Here is a 19180-nt window from a genome sequence, read left to right on the forward strand (position 1 = left end):
AAAGACCGTCTTGGATTTGTTAAATTCCGCCTGGCGCTTGGCCAGGACTGCCCCAATGTCCTGGTATACCCGGATCGAGTGTCCCTTCCATTTACTGGACTTATAGGTCTGGCCTAGTTCAGGATCTTTACCTGTTCTTGATACTGGTATATTTCGCAATGATGGCCTTTGGCTGCTTCCCAGCCTTGGGCTTTGGCCGGAGTGACCTGTGGGCTCTGTCCACTTCGGCAGGTTTGGGGAAGCCTTCCCCTCCAATCAGTTTGCCCAGCATCTGGGTCATGTACACCGTAGGGTTTCTATCCTCGGTGTCCTCCCGTGGGCCACAATGCGGAGGCTTTGGCGGCGCGATCGATTTTCTTGGTCCTTGACCTTCCCCCTTAGTGTCCCTTACATCACCACCAACCTTGCCATCTCCGTCTCCGGTGAGGTGATCCGGTCACTCTGGTCGGTCGAGCCCTTCCCCAGTTGTCTGATTGTCTATAGACGCCGTTCCGTCTTTTCTATTACTGCTTGCAAGGTGACCAGCGCCTCCGCTACCGCCACTCTCACCATTGCTGTCATTTCAAGTTTGATTGCCTCCTTGAGCTTTGGAGTTCCTGTGTTAGGAATTCCTTCCATTCATTCATCGGGACGTAGCCCGACATATCTTCTGATGGTCCATCCCGTTCGGGTGTGGTTGGACTTCGTTCACCTGCGTGTTCGCCATTGTCTCAATCTTTCTCCTGGCTTTTACTGCCACTGATGTCTCTTCGGCTCCTTGGATTGTTGTTGCTAGGCATGTTTCTTTTCTTGTGGTGATGATGGAGGAGGGTGAGTTTTTTTCCAGTGTTCTGCAGGTTACTATGGGTTAGAAGTGCCTAATTTCGAGTTTCCAGGATGAGAGCCACCTTTTGTGCATCCGCTCTGCAGATCCTTATCACCAGAAGTGCCCCTATTCATTAAAGTTAAAGTCAGGCCTGGAAGGACATATTGGGTGAAAGTGGCTGGAGAAAAGCCAGACATCTGAAGCAATCGCCAGGTTGATGTCCTTATTCCCAATCTTCTGAGCAATTGGGCTGGATTCTCTGCCGCTCGCTGTTGGTAGTGGAGTTCCCAATACAGCGGAGAATCCAGCGCCGGCCAAGAAACGGGATTAGCGCCAAGCCCATTCCGATGCTCCGGTCCCCCCCTGGTGGCGACATCGAGGTTCACTCCCCACGTCATTGGACCATGCCGGGCACCAGGGGCGAGATTCTCCGACCCCCCGCCGGGTCGGAGAATCGGCGGGGGCTGGCGTGAATCCCGCCCCCGCCGGTTGCCGAATTCTCCACCACCGGAGATACGACGGGGGCGGGAATCGCGCCGCGCGGTTGGCGGGACCCCCCCGCGATTCTCCGACCCGGATGGGCCGAAGTCCCGCCGCTAAAATACCTGAACCACCGGCGTAGATTACACCTACCTTACCGGCGGGACAAGGCGGCGCGGGCGGGCTCCGGGGTCCTGGGGGGGGCGCGGGGCAATCTGGCCCCGGGGGGGTGCCCCCACGGTGGCCTGGCCCGCGATCGGGGCCCACCGATCCGCGGGCGGGCCTGGCCATGGGGGCACTCTTTCCCTTCCGCCTTCGCCACGGTCTCCACCATGGCGGAGGTGGAAGAGACTCCCTCCACTGCGCATGCGCGGGAATGCAGTCAGCAGCCGCTGACGCTCCCGCGCATGCGCTGCCCGGAGATGTCATTTCCGCGCCAGCTGGCCGGGCACCAAAGGTCTTTTCCGCCAGCTGGCGGGGCGGAAATTCGTCCGGTGCGGGCCTAGCCCCTTAAGGTTGGGGCTCGGCCCCCGAAGATGCGGAGCATTCCGCACCTTTGGGGCGGCGCGATGCCTGACTGATTTGTGCCGTTTTGGGCGCCAGTCGCCGGACAACGCGCCGTTTCTGGAGAATTTCGCCCCAGATTCTCCAAGCGCCTGTGACTCTCTGATCCACTGGGCCTTCAAAATGGTGAATTCCGGCCATAATATTCAGTAAGGGACTGAGTACCTAAGTGACTGTGTGAAAACCTTGAATGCGTAACTGTTCAAGACAAAGGAACATTGAAAGGGGAATTGGTAAAACCAAAGATTGAAAATAGCTGAGGGAAAGCATTGTTTGAAAAAAGATTCTAAGGCATGTGTTTTTGAGAGTGCAGTTTGGAAATAATCAGGTGGAAGCCGGAGTTCAGTGAGGTCAGTTCGCTCACAGTGTAACAGTCATCTGAGGGCGGGGGGGTGGCGGTGGGGGGGTTGTGTTATCCTTAAAATCTATGTACATTTGTGAAGATAAGTGGGAGTGAAGGAGTATCACATTCCAGTCAAACTTTTCATGTTTAATAAATTTTGTTTTGTTGTTAAAAGTTAATTGGTCTGCGACTCTGTTCATCCACATTTTCTGAGAAAAAAGGTAAAAATTACAGGGTGGGATGCTCTGTCCCACCACACCCGTTTTCTGGTGCGGTGCACCCCCTCCAGCAGTGGGATCCTCCATCCCGCAGCCAACCAATGGGATTTCTCATTGTGGGTACTCCCACGCCGTCAGAAAACCCACAGGCGTGAGCACGCTGCTGGTAAAACAGAGGATCCCGCCGACGGAGAATGCAGCCCACAGTCATTTGAGCCAGAGTTCCATTCTGGGACATTTCCAATCAGTTGCAACACCGACTGGGATTGTTACAAATTGCAGTAATCAGTTAGTAGGAGAGAGAAGAAATTGATGAGGATGCAGTTGAGAATGGAGAATTTTAATTTTGAGGAATGATTTGTTAGGCTGGGATTGTTTGGAACAGAAGAGGCTGAGGGGAGATTTAATTTAGGTGTATGAGGGAACAACAGAGTGGATGAGAAGGATCTATTTCTCTTAAATCAGAGATCGATAATTTGGGGGTATGATTTAATGGAATTAGCAGATGGAATGGAGGAGAGTTACGTAATGTATTGAAAATAATTACGTCTACTTCAACGAAAATAGTCATCCCAGAGCTTGACCAGATTTTCATCTTGTTTGGAATCCTTCAGTTGATGAGAAGTGACGAAGGACTACCATTTAAAGTGGTAGTAAATTTGCAAATTATCTAAGTTTCACTCAATGGAAAATCATATCCTGTTGGCCAAGTGCTAATGGAGATAATAAGAGATTTATGCATACTTGCAAAAAATGATATGTACAGTTACAGTTGAGAGCAAGATGTGTATTGCTTTCTCCGTAATTACAGAGCCACCCCTCACCCGACTGCGGGAAAGCCTCCAGCTGCACTCACGATAGTACATCCTATGCACACGTCTTCCTCAGCTACTTCATGAGCCTAATATTCAACATGTCCACAAATGCGATTAAGAACAGAAGGATTGAGTGACAGTAAATGCAGAGCAAAACATAGGGTAGAATTTCACACTTGCCATGCGTGATCGGTGGGAAGCAGCCACTAAACCTGGTCCTGCCTGACTCCAATAAAATCTCACAATATGCTTATGTGACAGCCAGTGCAAATTGTGTCCGCAATGGTGTGCAGGGCTGACGGGGACAGGTGCACAATGGGCGCCATGTCCAATAGCAACTCACTGCAAACTTTGAAAGTGGTGTCCCGTTTCCCTGATGATTGCTTCAGAACCCAGATGGGAGCAGCAACAGAAAGGAGGGACATCCTGATGCTAAGAGATGGAAGGAGGAGACCGCCCACCTCACCAAGAAGTTATGGAAATAGATGGCAGTGGAGATTTGTGGCCCTGACCTTGCCCGGCAAACCAGAATCCAGTACTGGTAAAGATTCAATGACTTCCTGCGCTTGGCACGGGTGAGTAATGTATTGGCACTGTGCAGAATGGGGCACTGTGGAAGGTAGCCATCCATGGTTGCGAACAAGTGTGAGAGTTTCAAGAAATCTCAGGGCACACATATGCCAGTGCGTCTCAAGGTTGGAGAGTTGAATCATCAGTCTATGGTCCATCAAAAATACAGGTCCAAAGGGGTGATAATGTTTTCATGTTGAGAGCAGGGCAGCATTGTATGGTGTTGGAGGTGAAGGTTTCAGCACTTAATGGAGCCCTGAGCCTATGTGCAGGGGAAACAAACTCACAACAATCGGGAGCGATCCGCCACTGGTGATGGGGTGCCAAACCTGCCGATTATCACCAGCCATGAGCTGGAATCTTGGAGCTCAACAGAAACTGAAGAGGAAGATCATCAAGTCGTGGAGTTGCTGGCATGTCTGATAAAGTTAAGAGTCCACTGGACTGAAGCATGTCAGAATGAAGCTGAAAGCGATGAATGAGCGTTTTCTCCATTAGGCCGGCTTTATTTATGCATTGGTTACTGAGACACCTCAATACAACTGAGACCAATTGTGAGACCAAGCATGTGCTTAGAATTTAATCTGTGAGATATGAGTCATGTATCTTACCCTTTGTTTTCATCCCTTAGATGAACCATCCATCAGAGTCAGCCAAGAGGCCGTTGACCCTCCCTTGACACTCGAGAAATTGAGGGATGCACGTATGGCACACCATTTCTCAGCACTGAACACCAATGTAAATATTGGCATGGTGATGGCCGTGGCTATGTTGGATGAGTTGTTAGGACATAGCAGTCAGGACACATCACACTCATTGGGAGAGCTGGTGGAGGTAGGAGTGCCCGGTGTATCCGCAGTTGGAGGACTGCTGGAGATAAATGTCCTGCTGAGTCCTCAGAAGATGATGAGTCTCTGGCATTGTCCATAAGGCAGCAAATGCTGGATGTCTAGCGGGCTGCACAGGGAGATCTGGTGGAGATCCTTGAGGGTTTGCGTGCCATGGTGCCGATCATAGAGAAGTCCTTGCGGAGCATGAGCGCTGCGTTAGCCCAGAGCTCTGAGTACACATTGGAAAAATGGCGACTCTCTGGAGAAGCTGTTCCAGAAGTGCAATGACGTGTTACTGGTGTTGCGTTCGAACCTGCAAGCCCTCACACAGGCACTGGGAGAAAGAGGCGCCAACCAGTGTCACCAATGCTTGTCCTTCATTGGTGAGCAGGGAGGGGAGGACTCACTTCAGAATGGGTGACAAGGTGGCTGTCGTCTCTGTGGACTCTTCTCATGGAGCCCCAGACAAGTGCAGCAGCTCCTCCGTCTCTGCCAGTCGCTGCTCCATCCTCCGAGCCCGTGGCAACTGAGGATTGCCGGGCAATTTTGCTGAGTGAACTCTCTCATCCTAGAGGATGACTGCCAAGGTTATCTGCACCAACAGGGCAACAAGAACGTCAACCCGCCTCAAAAGCCACTGTCAGCGACAGGGAGTGTAATAACAGAAATTCTAGGCGACCATCAGCAGATAACATCAACAGACAGTTTATTTAGAGGCAAAAACTACTGTCAGGAAGTATAAAGGAACATTACAATACCAGCCAGTGACTCCTACTCTTCTCCTAAACTGGATCTATTCTGTAGATTTTAAAGGCCCGTAGCCTGCTGGAATCGCGCCTGCTTTGCCCTGATAGGCCGGGCGTCACATGGCTGCCGTGGTTTGCTGAGGCCTTGGTCGGGGAGATCACATGACCGCCGATGTTCCCTGCAAATGGGGGAGGGGGGGTGATGTAGCACCCCCAAATGTAAGCTCAAGACACACTCGTCACACTGGGTGTTACCGTTTTCTTTTCGTTTTGAGAACTATGTTAATGATCCGGATGGATTTGCTTTGATTTGTTTCATGTTAATTTTCTCACCATAAATAACTTACTGCACCCAATCCAGAAATGTCCTATGTGCTGCATTGGTGTCAACCTCATCATTGCTTGTCCAGAGATGGCCGGGATGTCAAATTTTATTTGGAACGGAATGAACCCATAAAACAGATGAGTGTTATGTGTTTGGGATGATGGTGGCGTCCATTGGTAAAGCAGAAAGGCAGGGCATATCAGGCTATTTGAAGAACTGCTGAATCAGGGCATCCCAGGTGTCCCTGCACCCTGAAGATTCCTAATTGCTTCCTTGTCGTCCTCGCCCACTGGCTGTCTGACATCAGCATCAGAGTCCTTGTCGGTGTCCACATCTGAAACATGTATTGCAGCACCCAAGTGCTCCAGTTCAGGAGGTTCCCACCTGGAGAGAGCAAGATTCCGAGGACAGCAGACAACTACTCTGAGCGACACTCGCTCAGGCGGTACTGCAAGGTGCCCCGGATTGGTCGAGGCATCTAAACCGTATCTTCAGCAGCCCAATGGTCCGCTCCACCACCACCCTTGTGGTGGTTGTAATTCTCTTTAGCTGTTGTCAGGCGTCCAAGGTGTCATCCGCCACCTTGTCACTGGGTACCCCTTATCACCAATCAAGCACCCATCGAGGTGAGATGCAGCAGCGAGGAGCCTGGGAATCTGCAAGTGGCGAAGAATATATGTATTGTGTGAGCTGCCCAGGTACTGTGCGCACACTTGCAGAATCTGGGTCTTGTGGTCACATACAATCAGATCTCAAAAACGCCCGGCTGACCAGCTGACACCTTCATGCTACATGGGTGCAATAAATGACATCCTGGATGTGGGGGAACTCTGAAATGGTGGCTAATCCTCTTGCCTGCTCAGCTTGGCTGACCTGGTCTGTCCTGAAATTAATGAATCTTCTAACTCGCCTGAACAGGTCATGAGTGACCAGCTTAAAACAGCTGTGTGCAGCTGACTGTGACACCCCACATAGATCATCTACAGTGCCCTAGAATGATCTCGAGGCAGAAATGTTTAGTGCCACAGTGACCATCAGAGCCACATAAGTGGAGGCTAACTCCTGCCCAATTATCTGGCAGAAGTTGGTCACAGGTCCCCTTGAAAGCCGGAGCCTCCTGCGGCACTGAACGTCTGTCATGTCACGGTAGTTTGATCGTTGCCTGTACACCTTGGCAGCACAGAGTTATGTGGGGGCTGTCTCTTTAAAGGGCACCCAATCAGCCACTGGGGTTTGGGTGGCACTCTCCTCCCTCACTAACATCAGCCCTCCCTGAATACTTAAGAACCCATCCCATTGGGCTGCCCAGAGGGCCCACCCCTGGCATAGGTTGGCAATGCCAGGTTGGCATTGCCTGGTTGGCACCCATGGAAATGCTCAGGCATGTCACTCTCCTCCCCGCCCCCCGCCCCCACCCCCCCCCCCCACAACCTCAAGGCTATTTTTATCTTTGTGTCCAAGGGGGGGGGGGGGTTCCCTCGACTGAATCATGTTTTTAAATTGCTATTGTAAATCTCACTGATGTCACATCAAGTCGGCGAGGTTTCAATGCTCAGTGAGGGGGGATCATATGGTGGGGACTAGCTAATGACATTAAAATGTATGCTAAAACATTAAATGAGCTTCTCACCCTTTGTGGGCATACACCTCGTGACATCACCAACGAGGGGAAACAAGGGGCAAGATTCTCCGACCCCCCGCCGGGTCGGAGAATCGGCGGGGGCTGGCGTGAATCCCGCCCCCGCCGGTTGCCGAATTCTCCGGCACCGGAGATTCGGCGGGGGCGGGAATCGCGCCGCGCCTGTTGGCGCCACCCCCCCCCCCCCCCCGCATGGGCCGAAGTCCCGCTGCTAGGATGCCTGTTCCGCCGGCGTGGATTAAACCACCTACCTTACCGGTGGGACAAGGCGGCGCGGGTGGGCTCCGGGGTCCTGGGGGGGCGTGGGGCGATATGGCCCCGGGGGGTGCCCCCACGGTGGCCTGGCCCGCGATCGGGGCCCACCGATCCGCGGGCGGGCCTGTGCCATGGGGGCACTCTTTTCCTTCTGCCTTCGTCACGGTCTCCACCAATGCGGAGGCGGAAGAGACTTCCTCCACAGCGCATGAGCGGGGATGCCGTGAGCGGCCGCTAACGCACCCACGCATGCGCCGCCCGGCTATGTAATTTCCGTGCCAGCTGGTGGGGCACAAAGGCCTTTTCCGCCAGCTGGCGGGGCGGAAATTAGTCCGGCACGGGCCTAGCCCCTCAAGGTTGGGGCTCGGCCCCCAAAGATGCAGAGGATTCCGCACCTTTGGGGCGGCGCGATGCCCGACTGATTTGCGCCGTTTTTGGCGCGGGTCGGCGGACATTGTGCCGATACCGGAGAATTTTGCCATGATTTTCGCCGTATTTTCCACCCGGGCCACCGTTCTCTCTGACTTTCTTTCTGAAAATTGCCCCCTATGAGAGTAAACTATCTTGATATTAAAAACAGATTAAAAGCTTTGGTCAATATATAAAAAAGAAGAGATCAGTGAAAGTAAAGATTGATCCCTTAAAGGTAGAGACAGGAGAAACGAAAATGGGCAATAAGGAAATGACCAAAGTTGTACCAAATAGGATGGATAAAAGATAATCAGCGGATGTAGTGTATTGACATTTCAATATGCATTCACTAAGCGGCCGTACAAGAGGATATTTCAAAAAATTAAGGCTGGTGGGATTGCGAGTAATATTTTTGTGGCTAGTTGAGCACTGTTAACAAAGAGGAACCAAAGTAGGAACCAAAGGATTATTTTGGTGTTGGCATTATGTAACTAGTGGGAAACTACAAAGGTCAGTGCTTGGACCGCAGATATTTACAATTGATATTTACAATTCATAATTTGGCACAGTGGTTAGCACTGCTGTCTCAGCGCTAGGGACCCGGGTTCAATTCCGGCCTCGGGTAACTGTCTGTGCGGAGTTTGCACTTTCTCCCCACGTCTGCGTGGGTTTCCTCCGGTTGTTCCTGTTTCCTCCCACAGTCCAAAGATGTGCAAGTTAGGTGGATTGGCCATGGCAAATTGTCCCTTAGTGCTTAAAGATTAGGTGGGGTTACAGGCTTACGGGGAGTGGGCGTGGATAGGGTGCTCTGTCAGAGAGTCGGTGCAGACACGATGGGCCGAAGGATCTCCTTCAGCACTGTAGGGATTCTATATCTATGACTTTGATAAGGAATCCAAATGTATTATATCCATGTTTTCTGATGATACAAAGTTAGGGAGGAAAGCTACAATGAGGACCCAACACTTCTGTAAGTGGACTTTGATAGGTTGGGTGAGTGAGCAAGAACTTGCCGGATACAGGAAAATGTGATGGTGTTGCCTTTAGTAAGAAAAAAAAGTTGAATATTTTGAAATTTTGATCGTAGGAAATTTGGTATTCATGAGGATCTGGGTGCACTTATACTCGAATCACAGAAAGTTAACAGTGGGCTGGATTCGCCAGCCACGTGTTTCTCGGCGGTGTTCGTTCGCTGGTGGTGGGCTTTACTACTCCCGCTGCTTGTCAATGGGATTTCCCATTCAAGCCACCCCAAGCTGCAGGGAAACCCATGGATGGGGGTGCGCTGCTGGCAGGAACAGACAATCCCAACAGCCGGAGAATTCTGGCCATTGTTAAAGGTACAGCAAGTAATTAGGAAATCAAGCTGAGGGCACAGCTGGACTATTCTGTACAGTTGTCATCTCCTTACCAAAGGAAAGATATACTCCCCGCGAGGAAGTGTAACAAAGGTTCTCCAAACTGATTCCTGGGGTGAGGGCTTTGCCCTATAAGGAGCAATTGATGGACTAGGTCCAAATTCTCCAGGGAAATAAAGGAAAATTTAGAAGAACAAGAGATGATTGTCTTTTTAATAAGGACATAGGGAGTCCACACCAAGTAAAATAAAGAAACTTAGTTTTATTTACAATACGATATATACACTACTCAGTAGATCCCTACCAGGTTCCTGTTCTGGCCAGTGCCTTACTGGCCAACCTTTTATACAAAGGGTAATAGAGAGGGCAGGGAGCTGGTACTCCACAAGGATCACGAAGAAGATAATCATTCCCACCCCAGAGACCCATGCAGGCTATTGCAGCTTTGAAACATGAATTCTTAAATAGCTTGTGAAGATGTTTGTCCTTGCTGGCGAGTCTAGAACTAGAGGTGAAAGTCTTAGAATAAGGGGTCAACCATTCAAGACTTAGATAAGGCAAAGTTCCTTCACTCAAAGAATTGTGAATCTGAGGAATTTGCTACCTCAGAGAGATGCTACCTGTTCAGTGGTTGAGTACATTTAAATCAGAAATCAATAGAACTATGTTATTAAAGGAAAAAGGGAATTTGGGGATAGTGTGGGAAGGTATATCTGAGGTAGAACATCAACCATGATCTTGTTGAATGGTGAATCAGGCTTGAGGGCTGAATGGCCACTTATGCTCTCGTTTCTCATGTCCCGATGTAAAGTATTTTTGTTTGCACAGGATGAAGCTAACACAGAATGGTAACCCACTTTTTCACAGATGTCACCTGTTGTTTATATCAAATATTAATTGTCTTTTTGACTGTTACTAAACCTGTGCATTGCACATTCTTTGTTTAGATCGATTGGCACAAATAGAATCCCTGTACAAATAGAATGCATGGAATACATCAGTTGTGCAATCTCACAAATCTCAGTAGATTTACATTTGACTAGCAGACTATTAATATAGCAGAAACACAGCAGGGAAGATTGGTCACTTCAGGCCCTCAATATGCCTAAGGGTAGGCAGGTTAGTGAGCACCTTACCTACCTCCCTCCTATACCATTGGGACTCGGTCGGGGCAGTGGTGAGCTAGCTACCTAACATATTTTACGTGCCCCCATCACTCCATCGAATAAAGGCCAGGCAGGGGGACCACAAAGTCCAGGTATTACGACATGCATCAGTGTCCATTTCTCTGGAAATGTGCCATGGACTTTTACTAAAAAATACTAATTTTCCAATCATAAGTGGCTGTTTTTTTGTGCTGAATATCACCCTGGTACCTGTTTGAGTGTTTGAAGGCGCTGATGGGCTGTTGTCTTGGCGATGAAGGTGTGACTGGTTCCAGGATTAGATTCAAGGCTCAATGACAGACCAGAAACAAGTTCTGCTCGAAGGTCAGTGATGGTGACTTTATCATCAGCAACAATCAGTGGCACTTCCCCCAGTACAACCTCCATCAGTGGGGAGACTACCTGAAAGAATTTAAAAGAAAACCATTTTTGTAGTGCAGATGCAATTGAACTATAGACATTCAAACATAGCTCAGAGGATGGAATTTCTTGAGGGTAAGCTAAATAACTGCTCCTAATTCAGCAGAGGCCAATCTCGATCAAGGTATGGAATAACTGGTATGGAATAACCTTTTAAGCAAAAGATTTCTCAATCAAAAATGAAGATTCAAAATCAATCATAATCATAGTGCACGATTCAGCAGCCCTGTTGTGCCCGGCGCGGATCCTGGCACAAACAGGTGAATTGCGTGCGAGCCCCAAATCTGGCTCCGCACGCTCCAAAAGATGCAATCTAGATCTTGCCTTCACTGGGCGTGATCCACATCTGAATACTTAAATGGCTCATTTAAATATCCAGATGCTGGATACACCCGGCCCCCGGAACTCACCGCCGTTGCCTGAGAGACCTCACCAGGGAGCCGTTTAATACTGGTCTATATAAATGTGGACCACCTCAGGGGAGTGACCAGTCCATTGGAGACCCCTGGATTGTTGGAGACAGGGCCTGGTGGCACCCTGACACTCCCCTGGCATTTGGGTATCTTGGCACTGCGAGGGTGCCAGGCTGGCACTGCCTGGCATCTGGCCCAGGGGTATCATGCCAGGTAGAGGGGAGGTGATGGGGGGGGGGGGTTCCCTGGGGCCTTCCCAAGGTTGTAGAGGGTGAGGTGGGTCAAAAGAGCTTGGGTGGTCCTGAAAGGGAGGAGGGGGGGGGAAAGATCCAGGCAGCCTTCCAAAATGGTACCCCAATCTGCGAGGAGCATTTCCTGCTGGCGAGCTGAAGTGCAGCCTCGGTGGGGAGAAACTCCCCGAGGCCAAAAGAAACGGCAAAGTGCAGTTGGATAGCTGGTGTTTCTCAGTGTTGCAGCTGCCAAGAAACACCCCGCTAAATGCACTGTTCAGCAGACTTTAACTTGAGTCCGCTGAATCAAGCCCAGAGTTGAAGGTAGCAAATTTAGAATTGTGTACACTTTTTCCAATGCTACCTCTGCTGCCCCATACCAACTGATGTTGAATCAGTAAAAGTGATGCTGGCATACGTACTTTCATAAAACTTTGGATTTTTACATTAAAATGGTTTATTTTTGTAAAATGGTTAGTTTTAGTGTAGAAATCGTCTTTCATCAGAGCCTGAACATATCGACCTGTAATGTTGGGTGGGATTTTCTGGACAACCCGCTACGTGTTTTATGGCGGAAGTGGCAGCCTGTCATTGGCCAGTGGGTGGATCTGTTTGTCCTGGCGTTGTCAATGAGGTTTCCCGCTGAATGCCACCCTCGCCTCTGTGAAACCATGAATCTGTTGGGGTACGTGTAGAATCCACCAAAGTAGCGCGCATGGACAAAGCAGGTAGAAAACAAAGTCGGATATATTTACGGTACACAATAATCTCCACTCCCAAGGGTCTCCCTCTCCGATCTGTGCCCAAGTCGGAGTTTTTAAATAAGTCTCCTTATCCCCTGTTAAGGGGATTCCCTACACCCATTAGTCCTGATGCTGTGACCTCCATGAAGGTTATAACACCCCTCTCCTCATAAGTATGGAGGTATGTCCATGTCCGGAGGTGGATTCAAGGAACCCCTCATCTTCTTAGCCTGGGAACAGCCTTTCAGGGCCGATCTTGTTGCATCTGGAGGCATATACTAAACCGGGGAGCAGTGTTTCCGTGCAGAGCACCTGGGCGGGGTCAGCGGAACCAAGGTGGCTGTGGGTGTTGACATGTCGGGCACCGGTGGTGGAAATATGTCCATGTCGGTCTTGGAATCGGAGCTTAGCGGGACCTCATCCGACATCTCCCTGTCCTCGATGTCTGAATCCGGTTTCTCCACGGCAGGTGTGGCGGGGCCGACAGCAGCAGCTGGGGCAGAGGCAGTAACTCGAGCTGGAGGCGGTTTCGGTCCGGAACCTCTGCAATTGGATCTGCCGTCTCAGGGATGCGCCCATGGATGTGATCCACTTGCCAATTCAACTCAAGCCCCTGTGCCTGCATTCGATAAGAGGGTGGTCCTGTCTTGGCTAACATGATGCATGGGGGCCACATAACACCTTCACTTAAGTTCCAAACCAGGTCCCCCAAAGCAAAAGTACATAAAGGCGTATGTATGCTGGCCTGCGTCAACCTCGGCGCTATCCTGGTCCTGGCTGGTTTAAAAAAATTAATTTACGGGATGTGGCCATTGGTGGTCAGACCAGCATTTATTGCCCATTCCCAGTTGCCCTTCAGAAGGTGGTGGTGAGTTGCCTTCTTGAACCGCTGCAGTCTTTGAGGTGTAGGTACATCTGCTGTGCTGGTAGGGAGGGAGTTTCAGGATGTTGCCCCAGCGACAGTGAAGGAACGGCGATATATTTCCAAGTCAGGACAGTGAGTGACTTGGAGGGGAACATTCAGGTGGTGGGGTTCCCAGGTATCTGCTGCTCTTGTCCATCTAGATTTTAGTGGTTGTGGGTTTGGAACGTGTTGTCTAAGGAATCTTGGTGAGTTACTGCAGGGATGGTACACACGGCTGCCACTGTTCATCTGTGGTGGAGGGTTTGAATGTTTGTGGAAGGGGGAGCAATCAAGCGGGCTGCTTTGTCCTGGATGGTGTTGAGGTTCTTGAGTGTTCTTGGAGCTGCATTCATCCAGGCAAGTGGAGAGTATTACATTACACTCCTGACTTGTGCCTTGGAGATGGTGAACAGGCTTTGGGGGGTCAGTAGGTGTTACTTGTTGTAGGACTCCTAGCCTTTGACCTGCCCTGGTAGCCACAATATTAATGTGGCTAGTCCAATTCAGTTTCTGATCAATGGTAACCCCCAGGATTGTGGGGGATTCAGTGATGGTGATGCCACTGAATGTCAAGGGGTGCTGGTTAGATCCTCTCTTGTCAGAGATGGTCATTGCCTGGCACTTGTGTGGCACAAATGTAACTTGTGTTATGGGCCAGGGTTTAGAGAATCCCAAAATGTGTCATGGAATTCACCTGACCAACAACTTTTAATAGATTGTGGTATGGGGAGCACACTGCCCACTCTTCAAGTGTGGTACACAGAAATGGAACAGTAGTTTTTAAAACAAAACAATGTTTATTCTATTAATTCAAGTTAACCTTTTTAAAACAAACAGTGAATATCTTATCAACCATTAATTCAAAGATAACCCCCAAAGAATACAACACTAAGTAATCCTTTAAGCTGTCCTTTTAACATCCAAAAGACTTAACAACCTTTAAACAGAAGCACATCAGGGTTTACATTCAATACTGAAAACATTTAAATTTCTGAATGCACCAAATGATCAAGAGATAGTCCTTCATGGCAGAAAGATCAACAGAACAGCTGCTTTTTCTGACTTCAGCTGCAACACACTGCAAAATGAAACCAAAAAGACAGACACACCCAAGCTTTTCTCAAAGTTAAACTAAAAAGCAGAACCAGAGCTCAGCTCCACCCACACTCTGACATCACTGCAGTAACATGAGCAGCTAACCATTTCTTAAAGCGACATTCTCATGACACCGCCTCCCAAGAAAAAAAACCCATCAACTTCAAGATGGTTTCATTTTTCACCTTTTCACTATCCTTTAACAAATGCACACAGTAAATATACTTTATCGTTTCAAAAACAACACACGGAAACAGGTTTAATGATCCGTCCATTTCTCTACGCCTCGACATTTCTCTTTAAAGTCAGATACTTCAGTTCAATCTGATCACAGAGTCCCTTGCAATTCTCCAACACAGGAGCATTGGTTATCACAACTTTCAGGCTGGCAAATGCCTGTTGAAAGTCCGCTGTCCATTGAAATTTTCAACGTTTCTTCAGCAAGTCCATCAGTGGTGCAATCACTCTACAAAAATTTTGCACAAATGCTCGATCAAATGCACTCATGCCAAGAAATCGCATTATTTCCCTTTGTCTTGAGGGTATCGAAAACTCCTCCAGGAAAGTGATTCGGGCTTTTCCAAATTCACTTTTGGCAAGGTTTATCACCAAACCTGCCTCCCGAAGTCGATCAAATAACTCCATCAGATGTTTTAACTGTTCTTTCCATGCCGGGCTGAAAATTATCAGATCGTTGATGTATACCGCACAATTGGGTAATCCTGAAACAACTTTGTTAGTTAACCGTTGAAATGTGGCTGGGGCATTTTTCATACCAAATGGCATAACTTTGAATTGGTATATATCATCTGGAGTCACAAAAGCTGAAATCTCCTTCGCCCTTTCGGGTAAAGGTACCTGCCAGTAACCTTTAAGTAAATCCAATTTGGAAATAAAAGCTGATTGTCCCACTTTCTCAATGCAATCCTCCAAACATGGGATAGGATAAGAGTCCGTTCTTGTAACTGCATTAACCTTTCTATAGTTCAGACACAACCGTTGGGTAACGTCTGGTTTAGGTACCATCACTATGGGTGAGCTCCATTGGCTGCAACCCACTTCAATTATGCCATTTGTCAGCATACTCTCAATCTCTTTTTTAACCTGTGCCAACTTTTAAGGGTTAAGTCTGTATGGGATGTTGTTTGATAGGAACAGCATTTCCCACATCTACATCATGTATAGCCATTTTAGTACTTCCCAATTTATCTCCACAAACTTGCCCATGTGATATCAATAACTCTTTCAGGTCAGTTAGTTTTTCCTCTGGAAGGGAACTCAACAATTTATCCCAATTTTTAAGAACATCCTCATTTTCCAATTTAATTTGAGGTATGTCAAATTCACAGTCACCTGGATTTGGTTTGTCACTTTGAGTTAGAATCATTAAAACCTCCTCCTTTTCCTCTCCTTCCCTTTCAAAGTACCTTTTAAGCATATTCACATGACACACTCGGTGAGTCTTCCTTCAATCTGGTGTTTTTACCACATAATTTACCTCACTTAATTTCCTTTCAATCTGATAAGGTCCACAAAACCTAGCTTTTAAAGGTTCACCTACCACTGGTAACAACACTGGCAAAACTACGAACTTTGGATTTCTTGTCCGTGACTTATTTCATCACATTTTGTGCAACTTTCAAATGTTGTCTAGCCAATTCACCTGCTCTATTTAATCGTTCCCTAAAATTTGACACGTAATCCAATAATGTAATTTCTGATTTCTCACCCACCAATTTGTCTTAATCAATTTAAGTGGTCCTCTTACCTCATGACCAAAAATTGGTTCAAAAGGACTAAATTTGGTTGACTCATTAGGTGCATCCCTAATTGCAAACAGTATGAATGGAATTCCTTTATCTCAATCCTCTGGATAATCTTGACAATAAGCCCTCAACATTGTCTTTAATGTCTGATGCCACCTTTCTAATGCTCCCTGCGATTCTGGATGGTACGCAGTTGATTTAAATTGTTTTATTCCTAAGCTATCCATAACTTCTTTGAATAACTTTGAAGTAAAATTTGATCCTTGATCTGATTGTATTTCTGTGGGTAGTCCATATCTAGTAAAGAATTTAAGTAATTCCTCCACAATCTTTTTAGCTGTAATATTACGTACTGGAATGGCATCTGGAAACCTAGTCGACACATCCATTATAGTCAAAAGATATTGATTCACACGTTTTGTTTTAGGAAGTGGTCCTACGCAATCAATTAGGACCCTTGTAAAAGGTTCCTCAAATGCTAGAATGGGTATTAAGGGTGCTGGTTTTAGCACTGCTTGAAGTTTCCCTATCACTTGACATGTGTGACATGATTGACAAAATTTAACTCCATCTTTATGTAGTCCAGGCCAATAAAAATGTTTCTGGATTTTAGCTTGAGTTTTCCTTATTCCCAAATGACCTCCCACTGGTACCTCATGTGCAACTCGTAACACCTCCTTTCTATACGCTGCCGGCAATACTACTTGATGATGAACTTCTGCCCACTTTTCATCCGCCTGCATATGTAAAGGTCTCCATTTTCTCATCAAGACATCAGTTTTACGGTAATAACACTCTGGTAGACACTCAGATTCCTCTTCCATATGTGCTTTCTGATACATCCGTTTTATTTTTATACCTTTCTGTTGTAACTCCGCCAATTTTCCTGAACTAAAAATATCCGCCTCATCCTCCACCTGTTCTTGTTCTTTTTCAACGATCTGATCAAAAATCGTTTCTGATAATTGCACTTCAACTTCATCTTCACTCTTTGATTTCTCCTCTTGTCTTAACCTGTGACTTTGCGACCTTGTTACTACACAATCTGGAAAAATCCCAGGATATTCGTCCTTCAACACTTCTGTTGTCTGATTTTCCACTGGCTTATCAACTACAGTAGGCATCACTCCCACTTGCGATCCAGCTATATCATTACCCAAGATAAACTGTATTCCTGGACAAGATAGTTTCTCTATTACTCCTACTACCACTTCACCACTCTTCACTGGACTTTCCAACCTTACCTTATATAATGGAACGCTACTCCTCTCACCTGAATTCCACATATTACCACCTTTTCTGGCAACATTCTTCCCAACCTACATACCTCTTCATCTCTTACCATTAAAGATTGACTAGCTCCCGTATCTCTTAAAATTGTGACTTCTTTACCAGCTCCTCCTGATACACATGAGTAAACTTTACCCACACAAGTAAATCCTTTAAAGAGATCTGGCACCTTCTTATCAATCACTTCTCGATCCCTCTGTACAATCTTTTGCACTTCCTTCGCTTCACTTGGGCTTTCCTTTACCACTTTAACACACCCCACTGTCTTATCCTGTTTTACCACATCAGCCTTCCCAGTGCTTTTTTTCAACCACCAACACTGTGACTTTACATGGCCTAGTTTATTACAGTGAAAACATTTGAAACTTTTCATTTTGTTTCCACCCTCCTGGATTTCTTTTTTAATCTGAGGTACACTCTCATTATCTCCCATCAGATCACCTTTACCTTTATACCATACCATAGAATACCATAGAATTTACAGTGCAGAAGGAGGCCATTCGGCCCATCGAGTCTGCACCAGCTCTTGGAAAGTGCACCCTACCCAAGGTTAACACCTCCACCCTATCCCCATAACCCAGTAACCCCACCCAACACTAAGGGCAATTTTGGACACTAAGGGCAATTTATCATGGCCAATCCACCTAACCTGCACATCTTTGGACTGTGGGAGGAAACCGGAGCACCCGGAGGAAACCCACGCACACACGGGGAGGATGTGCAGACTCCGCACAGACAGTGACCCAAGCCGGAATCGAACATGGGACCCTGGAGCTGTGAAGCAATTGTGCTATCCACAATGCTACCGTGCTGCCCGTTTACCTTTACCACTTGAGTATTTCTAATATCCCCAGTTTCTCTCCCTCACAGGCTGAAACTGATGTTGAAAACCAAGTTTTGATTTATGAACTAATTCATAATCATCTGCCATTTCTGCTGCTAATCTCGCAGTTTTAACCCTCTGCTCTTCCACATGAGTTCTCACTACATCAGGAATTGAATTTTTGAACCTCCAAAAGTATAGTTTCTCTGAGAGCTTCATATGTTTCGTCTATTTTCAAAGCCCTTATCCACCTATCAAAATTACTCTGTTTGAGCCTTTCAAACTCCATGTATGTTTGACCAAATTCTTTCCTTAAATTTCTAAACCTTTGTCTGGAAGTTTCAGGCACTAGTTCACATGCACCTAAGATGGATTTTTTCACCTCCTCATACGTCTCAGATACCTCCTCCGGTAGAGATGCAAACACTTCACTAGCCCTACCTACCAGCTTTGTTTGAATCAGTAATGCCCACATGTTCTGTGGCCATTTCATTTGTTTAGCTACCTTCTCAAATGAAATGAAAAAGGCTTCAACCTCCTTCTTGTCAAACCTTGGCAATGCTTGGACATATTTAAATAGATCCCCACCACGCCTTTGACTATGACGCTCTTTCTCACTATCCTCATCACTATCACCCAACTGTACGTTTCCCGTTACGTCTGTCAATTTTAACTGACTGTCATGTTTCATGGCCATTTTCTGAAGTTCAAACTCTCTCTCTTTATCTTTTTCCCTGATCTGTATCTCCCTTTTTTTTTCTTTTTGTTCTGCTAGGGCTATTCTTTTGTTCCTCCTTTCTTCTCTCTCCTTTTCTTTTTCTCTCATTGCATATTCAAGCTGCTTTAATTCTTTTTTATGTTCAGGTTGCTTAATCTGCAACTGGATCTTTGCCATTTCTAATGAGTGAGACTATACCTCAGGCAATGTTAAATGCTTAGCCACCGCCATAATTACCTCATCTTTTCTCATT

The 19180-nt window shown here is 47.3% G+C and overlaps 1 protein-coding gene across 2 annotated transcripts in view; it reads right to left on the minus strand.

Moving 5' to 3' along the window:
- The window catches only part of tmem132e (transmembrane protein 132E), a 951562-nt gene that overhangs the window by 99658 nt on the left and 832724 nt on the right, over positions 1 to 19180 (minus strand). Inside the window, exon 8 of one of the 2 annotated variants that reach the window (XM_072469323.1) lies at positions 10736 to 10927. The exons of the other annotated variant lie outside the window; for it this stretch is intronic. Coding sequence (XP_072325424.1) covers positions 10736 to 10927 — 192 coding nt within the window. The remainder of the gene's footprint in view (positions 1 to 10735; positions 10928 to 19180) is intronic. 2 annotated transcript variants of the gene reach the window in all.

Source organism: Scyliorhinus torazame, chromosome 12, assembly GCF_047496885.1.
Source record: "Scyliorhinus torazame isolate Kashiwa2021f chromosome 12, sScyTor2.1, whole genome shotgun sequence".
NCBI lineage: Eukaryota > Metazoa > Chordata > Chondrichthyes > Carcharhiniformes > Scyliorhinidae > Scyliorhinus > Scyliorhinus torazame.